The sequence below is a fragment of the Enoplosus armatus genome, chromosome 19 (assembly GCF_043641665.1).
Source record: "Enoplosus armatus isolate fEnoArm2 chromosome 19, fEnoArm2.hap1, whole genome shotgun sequence".
In the NCBI taxonomy this organism is placed as follows: Eukaryota; Metazoa; Chordata; class Actinopteri; order Centrarchiformes; family Enoplosidae; genus Enoplosus; species Enoplosus armatus.
This window is the reverse complement of record NC_092198.1, coordinates 16,826,885-16,849,240: the sequence shown is the minus strand read 5'-3', so window position 1 is coordinate 16,849,240 and position 22,356 is coordinate 16,826,885. Positions and strand designations below refer to the sequence as shown.

Here is a 22,356-nt window from a genome sequence, read left to right as displayed (position 1 = left end):
GAAGTTAGATGTTTTAGAGGCTGTGTGTTTATTTGTTTGTCTTTTTTCTCTCTTCGTCTCTGTCGGTCTCTCCAGTATTACTGCTGTTTCAGGTTGTTCTTTGTGTGTCGGTGTGGAGAACTGCTTTTTGTCCGACAGGCTGAACAACAGAAGTGCTTCTGCTGCACAAACACAGGATAGACTAAATCCGACCCGCCAGTCGGTCAGTCAGTAAATCAGTCATCCAGCCTTTGAACCAGCTTGCTGGACAATTGGAGAAGTCAGCCAGGCAGTTCAGTGTGTCACCAGCCTCTGTGCTGACTTGCTAAGCTAGCTGCTTCAGATTTAACCTGCTTATAGCTCTCGGTGGGATTTTTTCTTCTAAACTCACACTCATGTTTCTTCCTCTTCTCACTTTTCTGACTCTTCCTTTCCTTTCCAGTCTTTCACCCCTCTCCTTCCCTTTTGTTTTCAGTTAAATTTCCTCTTTCTGTCTCCATCTGGCCTCACTTACCTTGTGTGTCTGTTTGAGTGTGTGTGTGCATGTCTCTGGGGGTTGGTGTTTAATGTGTGTTTGTTCTGCCCTTATCTCGTCCACACCAGACCTGCTTTTCAGTCCAAAACCTCAGCTGTGCCCCGATTGGCTCAGAAACAAACCTCCTGTCTGCTCTGTGATTGGCCAATTCAAATCCTCTACAATGGATGAAGCATTATTTGATTGTATTCTCCGGGTAATTTATCAGTTAGCTATCAGGGAACATGATGAATGGTTTAGTGTCACAGTGTAAAGAAGCTCGCTCTCTATGGTGGCATGTGGGTACATACAGGTACGGGGCTCGCTGCTCCGCCTAAATGCCACCAACCGCTAGCTATCATTCTGACCCCATTCTGTCCAGTATTGATCCCTTTACAGCCCGGGTACCTTTTGTATAACTCAATGGGACTTGTCCATCTAGCCTCATTCACATTGTGTGCGTCTACGGAGCTGTACAGCAAAACCTGGAAGTGTTATTGCTTTCGTCTAATGACTCCATGATGTTTAGATGCTTGGCGTAGAAATCGACAATAAAATACGAATCGCTTCCTGCTTTCCCACTTTGAGTCACAATATGGTTAAAGTTTATACAGGCTGAGTGTCTGTAGTGAGTCAGCCAGTCAGCATTTTTGAGGTCAAGTGTGCGATGAAGGGTGGAGAGAAGCAGCCAGTTGAGACTTGTTTGGGGATTTTACTTAAAAGAAAATACCAGCTGTGCTCTCAGTTCTGAGCCGAGCTGAGTGCCGTCTAAAAGGGCTCAATAATTATTCCCCTCTGACTCATTCAGAACGACACACTGACATGGGATCTGATCGTGGGGATGGTTTATGGGTTAGTCTTTCAGTGACGTTAGAAGTTACCAATGTCTAGAGTCATCTTAATGCGTTAATTGCCAGCCATAAAACCTTTCTGCCTGTTTCAGTTCAGCTCTTATTGCTATGGGACAGTTGATCTGTCATGGTTGACAAAAAGCTGAAGTTTGCCAGTCTTCATAAACCAATATGTTTTATAGTGAATTGTTAAATGGACCCCTCTGGTATCAGACTGTATTGTAACCCAAACTGACAGAGACAGAAAGAAAGGGGTGGACAGGGAGACAGTAAACAGAGAAGTGGGTGTGGGGAGAGGTAAATGGGTGACCAAACACACAAAAACAGGGGGGGGGGTGGGTTCAGCTTTCCTGAGAACGAGTGAAATCGGACTCCCTTCAGGGCTTAGGAGTGAACTGATTCACAGACGGCAAGAAGGGGGGAGGGAGGTAAAGGAGAGGTGAGGAGGATTTTCCCAATTTTCTTTGTGAACGACAAGCTCTCCTCTCCCGTCTCTCTATCATCCCCACCTCCTCTCCTGTCCTCTCTTCTCCTGCCGTATCTGCCCATCAGTCAGTCACTCAGTCAGCATGTGAAGTTGCTTTAAATGTCAGCATTTGAATAGTAATAGAGATTAACGATGGAGAGATAGACAGACAGCGTAAGAGGGAGCACAGGAGAGAGGTGAATGTCATAGATAGTGTCTATAGAAGGTTTCGACCCCTGCTAACAGTGCTAACAGCTATCGCTACACACACACACACACACACACACACACACACACTGCACTGATTATAGTGGTAAGACAAAGAGAAAAATATAGAAAGACATGGAGAAAGGAGATATTCTCATAGAGGTGTGATGTATTTAGGGTTTAGGTGTCATGTTGACTGTCAACAAGTCATTTGGGTTATTTAATTATGTCACTATCATGAGGAATTTAGAGCTACACAATGGATTCATGCAGGAAATCAATTGATACATGTGTATATTTTTAATTACAAGCAATTTCAATGCCTGAAACCATTAGCTGGTTCCAGCCTCTAAAAATGTGAGGATTTTCTCCGTTTTATATCTTCAAGTCATTCATCAATGAAAAACGACAAACATTCACTTCTCAAATGTGAGTATTTGCTGCGTATATCAGTTTTACATAGTTTACGCTGTTGCTTTTAGCAAAACATTCAGTTTGGAGCTCTGGAAATTTGTGATTTGCACTTCTTAATACATTTTTTCCCACATTACAACCCTTTCCAGACTTCAGTTGATGCAACATCGCTGGAAAGAGTGAGGGAGACTATTTTCCGTTTCAGATTGAACCTTTTAACGATAAGGTTGCCAAGTGGAACCAAAGAGTTTGCTCAAAAAAAGGCCCACTGTAGCATCAAAAGACGGTTCCTCACAGCTCAGTTCCCGTTCCCATTGTATCGTGTGACAGTGATACAGTGATGGCAGGTCATTAGTAAGTCGTTCACGCCTCATTGTCTGCTGATGGTGCTTTTTGTTTGCGGTTGTCCAAGCAGAGATGTGTTTTCAGGTACTACATTCAACTTCCTTTGTCTTACAATATAGCAATGAGAGCCTCATTCAGCAGCAAAAGCTTATGTAATCACAATTTTATAAAGAAGGCACTCAAAATACAGTGAGTGAGCTATTTCATTTTAAAGAATCGCAACTCAGAATGAACTGTCGCCTCAGTAAGTTTTATTGTTACAAACATACTCTATCCAGACATGTTGGTCATTGAAATGCCAACATGCCGAGATGGAGGTCATGGCTGCCTTTCTCCAGAGAGCTGGCACAACCAAATCATCAGTTTGCGGAAAATAATGGAGCACTCGAAAAACTGCTTGAGTTTGAATTTGAATTGAAAAGCCGCATTAACCCCACGAAAGGAAACGGGGTGAGGGGAGAAGATAGTCAGGGATGGAAGGACGGAAAGGCTCCTCACAGAAGGAAAAACACACATTTCTGTTTTACTGTTACTGTCAATGGAAACTCCTGAATCAGCTGAACACACACACACACACACACACACACACACACACACACGTACACACACGTCTCAGATTCAATTACAGCATTGTGAGATGAAGGAGAAATTCTTCAGCCTTCAGCACTTCCAATTAAACTACCGCTCTGAGTGTGTGTGCGTGCACGCATGAGTGTCAGTGTGTGTGACAGTGTGCACGTGTGTGTGTGTTGCTGTGTAAGTCGTGTGTATTTGGGTGTGTGATTGCGTGTGCCAGTGTGTATGTTTAACAGGCGAGGTGTGTGTATATGGGTCTTGGCTTTGATGGCGTCGTGCTGCGCTGCAAGGGCCACTGAGGCGTAACGAGTGAGAGTTTATGTGTGTGTGTGTGTGTGTGTGTGTGTGTGTGTGTCAGCCTCTCTGATGTCACCTTGTATCATTTCAGGCTAATTTCACCTATTCTCAGAGAGGGAGAGAGAGAACAAGAGGCAGAGAGAGAGAGAACAAAAAAGTAGAGACGACAGAGAAAGTAAATGATAAGGTACAACTTTATTAGTGTCCTTGAGGCGGTTGATGTCAGGGCTACTCAGTGATGCACTCACACACAGATTAAAAACAACAAACACAGCAACAGGAGTACAGAGCATAATATGCCACAGGACAGAGCAATGTCAAGAAGGCATTATAAAGGGACAGTGTATACTATAATACAGTATGATCGTCATACTATATCATTTTTGCATGAATTTCTCTCCTCCTTTCCCTTCTCCTCTCCTTTTTTTTAAGCCTTCTTCATGCATTTGAGTCTAAAATCGTTGTAATGATTCACTGGTATGTAATGTCCCGCAAAGCCACGTATGATTAGAAATCCGGGTCAGCAAACTTAATTATTAACTGGACTCGGCCAAAATTGCACTGTTTTGGAGGGAAACAGGATTACTGGTGGTTGGAATTGGATTTTAATGATGTAAATGTAATTATTGCCCTTGAAAATTATTTCCATTTGCAAAATGGAGCTTCTCTTCCTCTTCCTCTTCTCTTGCTCTTCTGTTCATGTTGTATAATTGTGATACAACCAAACTAAATAGATACTGGTCCTCATTAAACTTGTTATTAATGCAGGAAAAGATAGCGAGATAGAAACACAAGACAAAAGGCAACTGAAACAAAAGATGTGATGCATGTATGCATGTATGCGGTATAATAAAGTTAATCATCAGGCTTAGAGTGATCTCTCAAACATGTATTTCCCCATTTCTTTTTCTGCCCGTCTATCTTTCCTTCCTTTCTCCCTCTCCATTTCTTTGTACTCTTACCTTCTGTTTCTCCCTCTTTCACTCATCCTGTCTTATCTGCTCTCTGGTGATAATATCTCCGCCTGCAGACTGAAACAGAGCTCTGCTGATAAATACTAGACGCAGTCAGAAAGAGCGAGAGTATGTACTGTACGTACATTAGAGAAAGAATGTGCGTTGTTTCTTTGGGGGAGTGAGATAGCATTTACGCTCTGGAGTCCTTCAGATTCCTATGCAGATTTATGCTGTTTGGCCCCAGCTTGTGATCAGGGCCAACCTGTAGTAAAGGTCATCAACTTAACTTTTTAAGGTGTACGAGCTTAAAATGATTTACAGTGTAAGTGGACAGGTAGACAGAAAGTGCTGTGGAATGGGAAAAAAAACTTTCCTTGAATATGCAGACTCTCTGGTGCCATAAAAGTTATGCTGACATGATCTCCAGTCAATGAACTTGCATATCTTTTATATCTCACATTACATACCAGCATATCTTGCATGCAGAGCTCTGGAACCGTATATCTGTCCAGATTAGATGCCTGAAAGTACTCAGTGGTCTGCATCTTTGATTTTGTTCACAGAAAATCATTTACAAAAGCTGCTGAGGTTGTTCGCTAGTTGCCTTTGTTTGTTATATTCCTCAGTTCCTCCACAGTTTTTTATATTTGTTCTCATATATTATTAAAGCAAAAACGTTGTACATTTTCATCGTAAAGCAAACTTAATCCCTCCTGCAGCTGCTTCACAGTAAATACGTAAAACTGTGCTCCTCTGACTGTGCACGTTTAAGTATTCCAACTATCAATCACCTCTGAACTTAATACAGTTGTAGCTTACTTGTTGAGAGTAAGAGTAAGAGAGTAAGAGTTGGTGTGTATATTGCCGTTTTATAATTTCACACTAATTACTGCTTTAGACGTTTTACATTAAGTCATCACCTCATAGATAACACACAGGTCATGAGCATTCAGTTTACAGAATGGCAAGCCCTGTTTGAGTGCTCAATACCATCTATCTGCAAACAGAACCAGTACCAGTTTGCAGTGTAAAGCCTATTTTAACAGCTGAGGAAATGTATTGCTGTTTATTTTAATTCATTGTACAACATCAAGGCCATGCTACATGGGTCTCAGATATTGCTTCCCTGAGAAATTTACCACGCTGAGACAACCGAGGAGGAATGTTTTGCACAAAGGCACAAGTATTGACTTAGCATTCTTAGATTCGATAATCACCCATCTCTTAGGTATAATGGAGTTTCTTTGTCATAATAGATTTTCAGGAATTGTCTAGAGAAAGGAAAAAGCACCTCAGACCTTCATTTGATTTAAACATGTCCCAGGGACTTCTATCTGAGCAAGACTATAGCTGTTAGATCTGATTTAATACTGCCTATTCTGCAGATCAGTGAGATCACATTGGAGGAAAGGAAAGCTAATCAAACTAGCTATTGTTACACATTCCTGCCATGTTGCCAACTAATAATCTTGATCTAAGCTAATAACTGAGAAATTAGCATGGTCCTCTATTTAATGCTGGCGACCCCCTGGGGGCTGTCTGCATCCGTGTTTCTGAACAAATTCGGTCGAAGCACTTTTGTTTGACTCACCTCCTGGAGGTGGAGGTCAATGCAAATCACCACAAAATGATTCTGAGTGACGGTGGCAGATGTTGTGTCTGATGCCATTCAACAATCTTTTAGAAAAGACTGCGGCTTTCCAGAGTCACGGTGTGTGTGTGTGTGTGTGTGTGGCTCCTCTCTCTGCCCTTGAGCCTTTATCAAGTCCTTCTAATTATTTTATTATGCAAATGAGTTTCCATTATTTCATTAGCGAGGCAGCCAATCACAGAAGCTGATTAGGAAGTGATTAGCATGCAGTTGGTTTCTCTCTCTCTCTCTTCCTGTGTCCTTGTGAATGGAGGGGAGGGGGTCAATAATGACCCATCTGGACACACACTCGTGCATATAGTTGAAAGATTGTTAACACAATTAACACATGCAGAGAGACACAGTACAAATACACACATACACGGTGTGTATCTGGAACATGTTTGAAGTGGTTATAATCGATATGTTTAATATCAATGCATAAGCTGAATGTGTGTAATGTGAAAGGGGTCATAGTGACAAACCCACAAATAATCATCAACTCTGCAGTTTCCCTCAGCTCTACAGAGCATTTTAATGTCTTTGATTCAATTTCACTATTTTGGTCCACTCTGACGGCTCTCATAGCGTCATTTTCTGCAAAAAATCTCTAAAAACCCAGCGGTACACTACCTGCTCAGCACCAAACAGACAGACACAGTTGGCTACTAGTTGGTGAACATAGTGGAGCATTTAGAAAGTAAAGAGCCAGATATACCCTAGTTTGTGGAGACCAAAACAGGCTGAAAGACAGTGAATATTGCACTTACAATCATCGCGTTACCGTAACTGTTTGCTAACAAGTTCGCCATATAAAGTTTTTACAGCTTGTCTCTGCTGCCCACAAGAGGCCAAAAAAATCAGTTGTTGCAGGTTTAATCGCAGTATGTGTCAGTAACAGATTTTCCCAAATGCAAAGTAGAGGTTAGTGATTGTTAGAATTGATTATTTATGTTTGAATATTAAATAAACAGTCATAGATAGATACTCGATAGATGGCTTGATAGATGTGAACTCCATACAACATTTGGGCGAGATCTTTTTTTCTTTCAGCAGAGGTTAAACATATAGTTCAAGGTCTGCTCTTCTCATTATTGGCAACAACGATTAACTGTCAGATGCATGTGTCTGTTGATGTGTGTTGGTTGAAGTTGGCAGGACATTGAGGAAAGGGAGAAGTGTTAACTGAGAACGTGGGCGAGCTAGCGTGAGGTTTGTGTGTGTGCAGACAGTTTCACACGTATTTGGTTTCTGCAGACCCCCTTTTTAAGAACACACACACACACACACACACACGAACACACAGCTACTTTGTTTAGTAAGTAACTTTGTTCAGCAGCTGAAAGCTGTGGGAATGTCTATCAGAGGTGTGCAGTCAAGAAGAGAGGAATGCTTTATGATTGAGTAATGTTCTTTTAAACCAGTCAGAAAAGCGGAATTTGAAACAAGGACATATTTTTCTTCACTGCTAAGCCAAGGAAGAAAATACCTCCTCTACCACGGCACTATATCAGGGCTGAGTGGAACTCACTGTGTGTGTGTGCTCAGTTAAAAGCCCACAGCACACATTTTAAACACAGTGGTTTTAAATCCACTGTTGCTGCACACTGACACTACTGTCAGAGGCAGAAATTCCAGGAAAAAAGCTTTGAAATTAAGTATGTATTCTGTACCTTCAACAAGGTTAAACAAGGCCAAACAAATGCTGCAGCAGGTAAACCAAGGCTAATCGCGTCTGCAATGTCAAAACAGTGGCCTAACAGTTGACCACTAACACACAGAAGTTCTTAGGCTTCAGACTGAGCTAATACTCACAAATACAGTACATCAGTATGGTCGCATTTTAGTTTCCAGCCACAAGTAGCAGCCCCGAGCACAAAAATCACCTTCCCTCTGTTGGGTTTGCATTGTCAACATTTGACACTTTGACACTTGCAATGCCTACCACCCATTCAGGACCAGCTTCACAGTAAACTGCAGTGCTTTTAAGCTAACACAATACTGTTATCATGCACATTAGCAATCACACTTAATATTGGATACTGATGTATGACAACTGCTTGTCTTGTCTTATCATAGATTGCAAACTAATCAAAGGCCACATTAATTTAACAGTCATTTTAAAAACTCCCACCTTGTTAATTAAACTCGAACATCATCTTTACTGAGCGTCTGAATGATTGAGCCTTTCGGGAGTCATTTCAAAACAAAGACACACAGATTAATTTGAAGCAAAGCTGTGCTCTCTCAAAGAACCCCATAGTGCTGCTGTGTACCATGAGCATGTTCGAATAGCACTAGATGACGGTAATGAAAGCTGTGCCCATTCAGACATGGAAGCAATTCTGATTGCTAAGAGTAGAGTGGTACTAGATGTAGTTTCTGGTTTAACTGGTAGCTTCAATTAGAGTAAAGAAATGTTTAATAATTGTGTTTACCCCTAATATAATCACAGTTGCATAGATGCAGGTGCACACACTGTACATACACTTATTTAGATGCTAAAGCTAAAATGTTGCATACCTTAATCACAGTCATTAAAGCTAAAAGAATTAGCGAGAGATTATACAGAGTAATTCAAACAAATATATAAATGTGTTGCAAAGTAAAGGAATGATGAAACTACTGGGTGGCCCAGTTTTAACTCTCACTTCAGCAACAGTTAGGAGGTCAGTTTCTGTACAAAGAAAGTGGAAAACATACTACACTATTATTAACAAAGAATATTTTCCACCATAGCTGCAAAACATGCACAAGTTTACCCTTTCTGTACATGAATGAGGTGCTTCACATTTAAAAACACACACATATACACCCATTAACATGTCATGTTATTTATGATATTTAACAAGGGGTGTGTAACGTGTAGTAGTTAATCTCCTATTGTTTTACATACAGCGGTATCCTGGTTTGTAGATGCAGCAATGTATTGCCATACATATGCAAACATACACCCCCGAGTTACACACTTCGCTCTTTTAACCCATGCAGAGAGAGCTACCTGGCAGCAAGATGTAAACTGACATGCACACTGTGGGAGACAGGAAGTCATGGAGTTTTACACATACACACACGCACACACACACACACACACACACACACACACAGCAGCATCTGCTAGACACCACTAGACTTAGATTCTGGACATCCAAGTTGAATTTATAATAGAATAGTTTGGAGTAGAAAAATGCGTGTTGTCGTGCTGTACTTCGTGCCCTCTACATGTCCCAGCATTTTTCGCATTATGACTGGAGGTAACTTGCTGTGACAAAGACTTAATTGAATTGAATGGGAGTGAACTGAATTGCACGAAGAGAGGCTGGTTTAAAGAATGACGCCGAGAGGAATTTGATCCAGTGCATCTCGGAGGCTGTGAGTCACAGCCAGCCATACAGCCGGCAGCCGAAGACAGTCGCTTAGTTTGATGTTAACTTGTTTCTCCTCCGGCGGCGGCTGTCACCTCTTGGTATCCCTCTGTAGCGGGAGCTCAGATCAGTGGGGTATCTGAGGGCCTGTCGTTCTGCTCTCCATCACAACCGCTGCAGCACGCTCTAGGACACAGGTAGCAAAGCTGCAGCGCTAACTTAATGCTAGGAGATTTATGTTGCTGGCAGTGCTGGTTGCTGATAGTGCTTCATAGTGGCTTGCTCTCGTACACCTTCTTTTTTGAGTTTCTTACTGGTTGTGGATATCGTATAAACATGCCATCTGTATATCTTGGTGTTGAGGTTTGCCGCTCTTTCATGAAGTCCACTCTGTAGAAGACTAAAGGTGCTACAAGAAAGCTCCATAATACCTGGAAATGTGCACATTTCACAACAAGAAAAATAAATGAAAATGTTCTTTGTGGTTTGTGTTCTTGTTTAGCTAATCTTTGACCTTGTCCCCATTATCTCACATTTCTATTCTCGGCAATTGTAATGGTGTTGTTCTTCGCTTTATGACAAAGGCCCTGTGGTAGAAAAAATGTTGCTCAATAAAATAGTTCCAATGTGGCCAACGAGTTCAGTCATTAAATAACGTCCTTTCAGCTATGCATACATATAGGAAATATGTTTCTGTGTTAAGGCTGAACTGGGCTTTAGCCTAGAGCCAGGCAATAAATCACTCTAATATTGATATTGTGATAAACGACTCATTATTGTCGGGTTTAGTTATTTTAATTAAAGCTGAAGCGATTAGTTAATGAATCGCGACTATTTTGATAATTTACTAGTTTATGTAATTATTTTTGCATCATAGTTAACACTTTCTGAGCGTGTTTGAGTCCTATTCCTTATTGATAAAGGGAATTTTCCATTTTTCAGTGTTCCTAAAGCACCAATGGTGATCCCAACATTATATTGTTTCATTGACATCAAAGTATTTTTGTTAAAATGTCACAATATTTTGAGTTTGTCAATATTACCCAGTGCTTATTCCCATTCATCTATTACTATATGTACTATGTCTACATCATATCACTATCATAAAAGTATACATGGAAGATTTTATTCATATCCCCCACTCCTACTTTAGCCAATGTCAAGGAGGACACTTGAGGACACATCTCTGTGACCACTAACTACCAGTGACTTGAATCAGATGGCATTGTGGCTTTTCTTAGCCATATCTCTCCTAGCCATTTTATGAACACAGGTCAAAGAATCAGATAGCTAGCAGTAGCCAGCATGCTATTTCTATCAGCAATATTGCCAGTAAAGGCCACATATCATTGCAAGTTGATTATCTCAGCTTGCCGTCAGGGACAAGTGGCGTCCCTCTGTATTAGAGCGACTTCCTGTTTAAGCGGGGCCGCGGGCGGCCAGCTCACACATGGTCATCCCGAGGCTGTTGGTGATGGGCTCAGATGATCAGCTGAAGGCCCTGATGGTTGAGTCAGAGGTGATCCTGACTGGCCTTGAGTGATGACTGTTGGAGCTCAGACTCCTGGTGGTTTGTTAATGAGCTGAGACACGGGCACGCACAGAAAAACAACATACAGGAAAGAAAGTTTTGCAGGATAAGACCAGAGAGGAATTCATGTTCTAATTCATGTTGCCTTCAGTCAATAATCATTGTATGAGGTGAACTAAACCTTATTGTGTCCTCTTTGCAGGGAGCTGTACGTTTGATGAGGGCTTCTCTCAGTGCGATTACCAGCAGGATCCCTATGATGACTTTGACTGGACGCACATCAACACCCAGGAAGTGCCATACGTCTCACCAGACCTGCCACAAGGTGAGACTTGACTTCCTTTCTCCTGTCTTTGTCATCCCCTTCTAGAGCTCAACACCTCACAGTGGAGGAAAGTAACTAGGCACATTTACTTAACTCCAATTTACGGCACTTACGTTTTTCCATTTAATGCTTTTAATTCTACTCCACTGCATTTCAGAGGGAAATATTGTAGTTTTTGTTCCACTACATTCATTTGACATGTAGTGGGCCATTTTCTGCAGAACCAGTACTTTAATTTTTAATCCTTTTAGTATATTTTGAAAATACTTTTACTGAAGTAGGAGTATAAATGCAGGACTTCTAATGGAGTATTTTTACATCATTGTATCGGTACTTTTACTTAAGTAAAGGACTTCTTCCTCCTCTGACTCCTCGTTCTCTTCTGTATCCCATCCATATCTCTTCCCTCTCTCCTCTTTTCCAAGACATCCTCTCCTCTCCTCTTTAATCAGTTGTTTTTTTTCTCCATGATGATGATGAAGGGGAAATTAAATCTTTCTGCCTCAGGGCTGAGGGTCTAATTAACAGAATATGAGGTCATTAATCAACGGCAGGGAACAGGGAAGGTTGCCTACTTTACAATGTTAAAAGCAAAATGTTATAACAATAACCAGCTATGCGATGTTGAGATAGTAACTGGCTTTACAAAATGAAAACCACAGAGTAAGAATGTTGACTGATGTATGAAGTATGGTGTTAACCACAGTGAAGAAACCATGTTTAAATGTAACAACCACAAACATGTTTGAGTTTGTTCATTTCCTTTATCTCCCCCACTCTCATCTCCTCTCTGCTCTTCTCTCTTCCTTTCCTTTCTTTCCCTTCCTCTAGTTTCCTCTCATCTCCTCTTGACTTCTTTCAACTTTGTTCCTCTCACCTTATTTTCTGTCCTTTTATCTCCTCTCCTTTCCCTGTCTTTCCTACCCCCTTGTCTCCCATCATTTCCTGTCATCCCTTCTCCTCTCCTCTCCTTTCTTTTTCTATCTTCCTTGTTTCCTTTTCTTTCCCACTGTCTCCTCTCCTCTCCTCTCCTCTCCTCTCCTTCCCTGTCCCCTCATCTCCTCTCCTCTTCTATGGTTTCCTTACCTTTCATTTCCTCTCTCCCCCTTTCCTTCCCTATCCCCTTATCTCCTCCCCCCTTATCTCCACTCCTCTCCTCCTCTGTTTTGGAAGATTATGACTTTGTTGCCATGACAATGTTCTGCCATTATTTATCTCTCATGCTTATCATCATGACAACCCAGCCTCGCTGACATTTAGAGAAAGGTTCAGTTCAACACCAGCTCTTTACGATTTTCACACAAGCACACACACACACACACACACACACACACTTCCTCCCAAAATGTGTGTGTGTGCCTGCTGTCTGGTGCATGTGGTCTTGCATATATTTAATCCATGACACGAGGGTGGGGTGCCTTGCCCAATGGTACAGAGCCAAAGTCTAGCATTTACTGTTATTGATACCAAGTGGTGCCGCTATGCAGGGAGGGCAGAGTTGGCAGCTTGAAGAGGTTAAATACCTTGCCCAAGAGTGCAGAGGTAATGCCTGGAATTAGCATAGCATTAATGCCTGCAGGAGCTAGTGGAATGAGCAGGGGCGCGGGGATGGCAGGGCAGGTTAATGATTTGGAGAAGCTGATTGCTAAAGGGGGGTTCAGAGCGTTGCCTAAAGGTACGGGAGCATGAACTGACATTTGATGTGTTAATAGTGCCAGCAGGGTGTGGGACGGCGGTGCTGTGGATGGAAAAAACGAGGTTGCTGGAGGGGATTACAGATACAGCACTTGGCTAGGTTTTGTATTTGGAAGAAGGAGTAGGGAACGGGTGAGGGGTTGAGTTGGTAGCTTAAATGCCTTGCCCAGGGACACATTGGTAATGTCTGTTATTAGAATTGTTGTTTTCTCAGGCAATCCCAGCCACCAGTAAGTCCCTGAGGGCATGACATGATTTAGAGCATAGGCACTAAACCTTTTTGTCTTTTTGACCCCTGAAAGCAAAGATATACAGCACCTACACCCTTTGTTTAGGGGGAGTTGTTAAGGGTACTTGGCATATCAAACATCTTTGAGAGTACGTTTATTTTGCTGATGAGTAGTTCAGAGGGTTATATATTGTCAAATGTGTTGGCAGAAGAAAATAAGTCATCTTAGGGCTTTACGCAGAATCCTTTTAGAGTCATTTGATAGCTCAGCCAACAATTATACTTTTGTTCCTTATAACCCACATTGATTTGTCACAGTTGCTAATCACCATTTATGCTTAAGGCAGTATTGAGTGTGGAGGGATGGTTTGGCAGTTTTCGTAATAGAGATAAAACTATTCTATGTAATCTCTCTGGGGGTTGATGTTGGCTCTAGCCGCCATGGCAGGGTCTAGATGCTATGCTGGCAACATTCGTTGTGCCAGTTGAACATTCATGGGCTGGGGCTCTGTGGCTCAGTGGACTAAAGCAGATACTCTTGACTCATAATGTTGTTAGCCAGTACCACTCTAAACCTATTTGGCATGCCATTCGCTCTATGTCTCTCTCTTTGCTCTTGTTTTCCACAGTGTACTGTCCAATAAGGGAGGAGAAAAAGGCATTTAAACTGCAATAGAGCTGGTCTCTTGTCCACTGGATGTTTTGATACTATGTGAATAATGATGGATATAGCAACACGAACTATACAACCTAAAAATTATCATTGGGTCAAACCTTTCTGACAGTCTCTGCAAGACATGAACATTAAGCTTCACAAAAGTAGTATTTGTTGCATTAGATTACATTGTATTTTAAACATCCCATGTAATTTCAGTTAAGATTAAATCATAGATTTATTTATTTATTTTTATTCATCAATTTATTCATAGAGCACAAGGGCTGAAGCGATCAGTTAATTAATCAAGTATTGGATTGAAAAAAAATCATTTTTCAAGCAAAAATGCCAAAAATCCCTGATTACAGCTTCTCAAATGTGAAGATTTACTGCTTTTTCTTTGTCTCATATGGTAGTAAATTGGGTTTGGGTTTGGGACAGTTTTTTAATTTAATTGAGACAATAATCTGCAGATTAATTGATGGTGATTGGTTAGTAAATCTGAGAGCCCTGGACATGGAATACGAGCTGAGGAGACACAAGCTGTTTTGGTCCATGCGATGCTTTAAAAACAAATTATCTTAAAATCAGTTCCATGTTTGACTGGTATTGGTGAAGCTTGTTTCTTTATTGTGGACGAACTGCATGTTTTCTTTCATAATTATTTTACTGTCGCATGTTAAATCCAAGAGGTTGCCAGCTAATATGGTTGGTGCCAGCAGGCTGTTACTGTTTAGCTGGAGAATGCTGTCCTCTGTCTACCACGCTGCTGCTGTTGTTGTTATGTGACATATCTAGGTCTTAAGGCTGTCACGGGGGTATTTTTAGCCTCATCGTTATATTTTGTCGTCATTCTATTAGCGGCCATTTTAGACTTTGGCAGTTCAAAGACATCAGCCATTTTAGAAACTGGCAGACTTCAGGTGTCAGATGTTCTTGGCATCACAAGGTCTGCTTTCTTAGCATGGGTGTTGTATCAGTTTCATGTACTGTCAGTCTTTTATTGCTCATATTTTCCAATGCTATTTTTGTCTCAGATTAGGTGTTGTTATTGTTCTGTCTCTCTTGGCTGATATTGGAGCGTTTGTATGATTTCTAAAATATTATTGAATATAATTTCAGTAATTTTGCATTGGGTAACGCTTTAACATGTTAGACATTGCTGACAGCCCTATTTACCAAATATCATTCAGCTATTTTTACCTATACCTAATCCATTTGTCGTCACCATTTTACAGCAGGCAGTGTTATGATTAGCTGGAGTGCTAAAGGTTATATTTTTTGCCATGTTGTGACATATCTGGGTCTCTGACTGATAGCAGTATTTTTAGCTCTTAGCCATTTTAAAGGCACTTTCCTCATGTCACCATCGTAGCATCAGTGCTAGAAACGAAGGAATAGGAGCGACATCCATCGTGTGTTTATTTTGGATGGATTTAGATTGCAGATTTGGTGATAGAGAATGGCGCAGATTGGCTGTTGTCCAGTTTGGACGTTCCCATTTTCTGTCTTGTTGGTGACATTCAGAACCAGGAAGTAGGATTATTCTAATACGGCTATGGCTAAAATAGAAGTGTGTGCTTTGTGTGTTTTTGTAGAGGCAATGGTGGGGCGGTAGTGACAGAGAAAGAGAGAAGAAAAGCGACCAAGAGAGAGAAAGGCCCAATCCAAGAACTAGGATACAGTGTTTGGCTTTGAAAAGCTGACGTGTTTGTGTGTGTGTGTGTGTGTGTGTGTGCACGCTCATGTTTGTGTGCACTAATTGAAAGCCTGCTGTTATGTTCTGCTGTATTCTGCAGAGAGAAGTGTTTTCTCACAGTAGATTAGCTAAACAATAAGTGATAATCACTATTGTCCTCCAGCTCATTGTATAGAGCATATTATGGTATGTATGGTATAATATGCAAATAGAATTAACCAGTTAGGGTGCTGTGTTTGTTTGACTGGAGCACAGAGTTGTATTATATTGTATTGTATTCTGTTATTTTCTCTTATAATCTATAATATTTACTTGTGTTTTCTGTTTTAATGTATTCTGTTCTGTTCAATTTAAGACTTCAACTAACAATGGAATTGTGTTCATTATTGATTAATTTATCAATAATTACTTAAATGACTTGACTAACCGCTTAGCCTATAAAATGTCAGATAATACTGAAAAAATACCCCTCACAGTCCACAGTGATGTCTTCAAATTGCTTGTTTTGTCCGAACACTAGTCCAAAATAGTCCATAATATATTACATTTATAACATTACAAAACAGAGAAAAGCAGAAACCAGCACATGACTAACATGTTGGCTTGAAGAAAAAAAGAGTTATTATGATAAAACAATTATCTGATTATCTAAGATTGACTAACCAATTAATCAATGCATTTTTTTCAGCTCTAGTTCTATTAAATTCTATTCTTCAAATAGAATTAAACACTATCATGGCTACTTTCTCTCAGTTTGTGATGAGCTAATGTGAGATTGAGAGATTAGACATCAGGCAGGAAAGGATCACAACATCATATTTCACTGGAACAACATCTGGTTGAGGTCTGAGCTGATTACAGAAACATCTGGATGGGCTGACTGACACACCCAGATTATGTATTATTTCGAGCTCCATTTCCTGCAGTCAACTACTGTAGGTACGAGGTATAGTACTCAGTCGTGACAGTAGGCATAACAAAGCACCTATAGTGCTCTTTCCCATCAGTAGTGACTGAAAACTTTGTCCAGAGCCACATCATGTCAGAATAACAAAAAACTAATGGATTTATGTTTGAAATCAGCAGAAAAAGGAGGAACACAATGCAAACAAAATGAGTAAACAAGAAAAATACAGCCCAGAGGATAGCTATGAAAAATACAACTAATCATGTGACACTCCTGGGTAGTTGCAGGTAATGATATATTGCAAGCTGAGGAAACATTCTTCCAGTGTGGTTAAGGAGCCTGTGCAAATTGCAGCGACGGGTATCAACACAGCATGCCATTTTGGCCGCAAACTTGCCGCTTTATAAGGTTTTGATCAAGTTTCACTCATTTTGGTGTCGTTGATGTGTGTCTCTGCTTTTACGCTTACACATTTACAATCATTATCAACTGGAGAAATGAAAGGAGACAGGAAATAAAGAGAAGAGAAGGTGGAAGAAAAGAGTAGAGGAAAAGAAAGAAAATTGTGTTTATTTCATAAAAACATAAAATGAGGAATATAAAAGAATGAAGTAGCTTTTCTTTTCTCCTCTCTTTCCCATTCCCTGTGTTTATTTGTTGTTGGCTTGGTGAGAAACAATCATAAAAGAGAAACAAATGACACAGCCGTAGTAACAGGTGTTTGTTTTACGTGTCTGGGGGGGACTGAAGAATGATTCTTGTACTGTAAGCCCAAAAGGAATGAGAGGAGAGAGAAGTAGAAACATGCAAACATAAAGGGAAAGAATAAAGGCTCTTTTTGGGGTTTTTGTTCCCATGACAAGAAACCCAGTGCTTGAAAGTGTCAGTGTCAAAGAGGGAAGGCCAAATAAGGGAAGACAAAATTCACAAGTTGGAGTCTAGTGTGTAATTGACTGGACTCAGGCTCACAATGTTGTCACAGGAGAATATCCTGGTTTCCTTGTTGTCTTACTGTAATATACCTTAGTGTACACTGGAGACAACACACACAGACAAACATGAATATATTGTAATACTAACTATCATTTAAGGATTTTTATTCGTCATATACACATCACAAGAAAGACAACAAAACCAATGTACAATAAAGATAAAAACCCTAAATGTTAACAAAGTAACACAACAAAACCAGAATATGCAGTATAAAGTACATTGCAGAGTATAAACAGAATGTTTGAATTTAGATTAACTATGATAACTTAAATTTACTGGCCTGACAAGTCTTAAACAACATACAAGGGGAGAAGCTTTTTTAGGAAAAATAGAAAAACTGAGAAAAACCATCACTGTAATTGCCCAATTCACAGAATTGTTGCAGCTGTCTGTCTTAGCTGCTCATGTCTTCAACATGGATTATTGTTAAGCTACACAGTAGCAGCGAGAGTTGGTTTACTCGTGTAGGTACATGTAACAAAGGCAGTGGGCATACAGCCGACTCTTTGGCAAGTCCAGTCATAATACTCACAGCGTCTACACGCTAACTACCTCCTCAGAGGGCACCATTGCTAGTCTGTTCAAGCAGTGGATTTCAGCAGGTGTGTGGTGTAGAAGCACAAGCAGCTGCAAACATAAATGAGCTGATTGAAACACTGTGAACCCTATCCACCTCGAATTATATGTGATATATCTTTATATCTGTACATCTTTATATGTATATCTTTGGTGACCTTGTCACTGTCTCTGTGTCCAGGTTCCTACATGTATGTGGACGTCTCTCAGTATGATATTGGGGAGAAGGCCAGGTTTCAGCTGCCAGTCATGAAGGAGAATGACACTCACTGTATCGACTTCAACTATCTCCTCACAAGCCCCGACGGCTCCAGCCCCGGCACCCTCAACGTCCTGGTGAAGGTAATGAGAATAAACACAATAGAAATTGATATAATAGAGATGCAGTAGTTTATTTATAACAGACTGAGGTTGGCTGTACTGGTTCAAATTATACGGTATTACCTGCCCAGTCAACAATCTGTTCTTACCTTGGTCAAACGAGACCAACTGAATGACTTTACTGGCCTCTACATAGCAGTTTCCACTGTGTGAAGCGAGGTTTGATCTCATGAGACACAAGCTGTTTTACATTATTTTATTTGTTTGTTTGTTACAAAACATATAAGTTGTTTTTACTCCAGAAGGCAACTCTAGATGAGTTCCAGTACTGAGTTAAAGCTTTCTGTGTGTCACAATGGCAGATGGTGAACAGAGCCCCTTCAGTTAAAGCAAAACCAGGATTTATGGGAAATGTGGTCTGGATTTAGTTCAACACAGCCACAAGTTATGCAGCTAGCATGCGATAGAAGCTGCTGAGAGCCTTGCCTTAACCAAGAGTTTGTGTAAGGTTGCAAAATTAAGCATTAACGATTGGTTTTATAATAACATTTTGACTTTTAAAATCAGTCTTTGTTTTTAGATTGTGATGCAAGATTATGTTATTGTGTTGGGCGTCTGTCAAAGTACAAAATGTGGGAGGACACACTCAGGAAGGGCATTTTATGATGCAAACACTCCTGTCTTCTTATCCCCTCACTCCTCTTCCCAAGTTTCTTTACAATTTGTGGAAGTGGTTAGAAAACACATTAACAGAAGATTGCCATTTTACTGGTTCTACCATTTCCTGGTTCTGAGCAGCAGGGGAGCATTATGAGTAGGAAGACTGCCCTTCAATTTGATGACACAAAGTCAAACCCACATTACTGCTAAGTTCCTACCAGCCAAGAGGTGGTGGTGTAGCTGACCCTGACCTCTGACCTCCTTGTTGACAGGGACAAGCATGTCTTGTAATTATTTTTCTGTAATTAAATATATCTCAGTGTAATGGAAAGGAGGCCTCTCTGAGTGCATCAGGAAATGCAAAGTTGTATGTTTTAGGTTCATTTTTGTGTGAACTATGTTGTGACTGATATATTTTACATTTTGCTCTGTGTTATTTTTAGGTGAATAAGGGTCCTTTGGCCAATCCTATATGGAACGTGACATCCTACACTGGTAAAGACTGGCTCAGAGCACCACTCCAACTCTCATTTCATAACTTATTCTGACATTTTTGTGATTTTATTCGCTTGCTTTGACTGTAATGTTGTCTTTCAGGTAAAGACTGGCTGAGAGCTGAACTCGCCGTCTCCACCTTTTGGCCCAATGAATATCAGGTGACTCCTTAAATAACCACCAACAGCTGTGTTCATGCTTGATTCCTTTATCGTGTACATATTCCTTTATTTCCACTCGTTCATGTGTGCCACACACACACACAAACACACAGACATGCACATGCTGTGAGGCAGGCAGCTGATTTATTTGTGTTGACTGAGGCTCAGGAGGAGACGATTAGGCTACAAAGACAAAAAGAGGTGCGTGTGTGGATGTATGTGCACATGTGCTTGCATGCATAGGGGTGTGTCTCCATGCTGGACGTTTATATTGTTGTCAGTGTTGATGAAAACCTGAACATTATAAGATTCACAGAGGTAGAAATGATCGCAGGACTGTTGAAGTGGATTGCATTCTACTGAACACTGTGTTTTGTATGTTTCTTCTTCTTTCTTGATTTATGACAGTCAGTCAGTGTGTGTTTGTTTGCTGGTGCTGACAGATGTGTGCGTGTTGTGGGATAGCTTGTCTCTGAATGTCCTGGCAGACACACACACAACACACACACACACACACACACACACAGATCATGTTAACACACATAGCCCGGGGACCCTACAATATTACTGTAAGGCGAAGTGTGAAAGCATCCTCCAAATGGCCCATCTGGAGCCCAAATGGCCCTCAGTGACGATGGGAGGTGATCACCAGCATGAAACTCGTGTGTCAACATGTTTTAATTGAACATAATCATCCTGGTTTGCTGAGGCTTATGTAGGTTTTTCAGGCTATGAATGAGGTTATTGGATTTGAGGTTATGAAGCTATTTTTTCATGTTCAAACATGTTTCTGTGTTAGCACTCTAGCTTGAGTTGTAATGAGACTGGTTTCACCAGGGAAGACTAGGCACATGCAGACACCTGCAGTCACACACACACACTCACACAAAAATTGATGGGCACACACACCCACGCAGCACTATTTAGATAGACCATGTAATTACAGTTTTGTCTTTATTTTGAGTGAAAACTTTCAGTTGATGAGTGAGCTCCTTTGACTATCACTCAAAAATTGGCAACTATTTTGATAATCGTCATTTTTTAAGCAAAAATACCCAAATATTGCTAGTTTCAGCTTCTATAATGTCATTTTATGTTTTTCTTTGTCATATATGATAGTAAATGTAATATTTAGGGTTTTGGACTATTGATTGGACAAAACAAGACATTTGGAGATGCTATCTTGGACTATGTGAAACTGAGTTTTTTCATTTCATAGACCAATTTCTTAATCGATAATGAAAATAATCATTAGTTGCAGCCGTTGCAGTTCAGGATTTTTGGCGCTGGCGAGATCCATCACTATTAGAAATCTCACTGCTGTTTTTTGCCAGCTTAACATTTATTACCTCAAGCTTTGGGTCATGTAAGTACAGCTTTCTCACGTAAATATAAAAATGATGAAGATAAATTACAGTGTGTGTAGAGAAAGCAGGTGCGTAAACTTGGCTGACATTTCTCATGACTGAGAGAATTCAAACCATAACAAGTGGAAAAACACTCCTTGCCTGCCGATTTAAAAAAAGATTATTCAGTGCCCCTACATGCATACATCAAAGTGATATATGCGATCGTTTGATAAGAGGATGTACGCTCTCGTCCAACTCTGCTCTGGAGTGATGATATGTCAGTCTTCAGCCTTCAGCGTTTCAGAGTTGCTTTGCTCATGTGAGAACTCGTAAACTCAAGCTATCAGTAATCCCGCCTCACACTGATGACACCAGTCAGTTGGTGAGTGCTTGACACCTGCATGATGGAAATACTACCTCCTAGGAGATGACCACCATCGGACCCACGGCTCACAGAATGCAAAGGGTCTTATGGCTGATAATTAAATTCTACGAGGAAACAAAATGAGCAATGACTTGCATCCAGGCTGCAGTGACCCTAGGCATTGTGGAAATCATTTAAAATCCACGTTCTGAAATACATAATCATTAACAGAGCAAAAGACTTGAGAATAAGTCACAACAATGAGACTTGCCTGCGGTAAAACATGACTTATTTTGAAAACAAAAAACAATTCAAATCTCAAGTTTAAATTATAATGATTTAAAGATTAAAGTCCCTGAGTAATAGAAATAGTAAGACAATGACAGCCAGGCCTTGCATAGCTACACTAGCGCTATCACTTTCTCAAAAAATAAGTTTAAACAAGTTCAAACAACACATAATTTGTTCAAATTAAATCAAAAGCAACCCACGTAACCTAGTCCTAAACTATGTTGTAGTATGGTCCCACTTGTACACCGAAGAGGTCATTAAAGATTGAATGTTTGGTCAGTTGTTAATGTTTTTATTAACAAATTATTAGTGTCATAATGCTCAGCATTTAGATATCTGAAAGACTTGCAACTGACTTGAAATTTGCTTATGACTTGAACTTGCCCTCAAGGACTTGAGACTTGATTTGACAAATCATGAGACTTTCGTTGGACTTGTCTCAACTGACTTGAGACTTGACTTAAAAACAGCTCTGGTTCTTAATAATGAAGTTGATACTTTCTAC

General features: G+C 40.5%; 1 protein-coding gene across 1 annotated transcript in view; it reads left to right on the top strand.

Moving 5' to 3' along the window:
• The window catches only part of ptprk (protein tyrosine phosphatase receptor type K), a 100,962-nt gene that overhangs the window by 28,130 nt on the left and 50,476 nt on the right, over positions 1-22,356 (top strand). The window contains exons 2-5 of the mRNA XM_070925662.1: positions 11,334-11,456; positions 18,392-18,552; positions 19,635-19,686; positions 19,789-19,847. Coding sequence (XP_070781763.1) covers positions 11,334-11,456; positions 18,392-18,552; positions 19,635-19,686; positions 19,789-19,847 — 395 coding nt within the window. The remainder of the gene's footprint in view (positions 1-11,333; positions 11,457-18,391; positions 18,553-19,634; positions 19,687-19,788; positions 19,848-22,356) is intronic.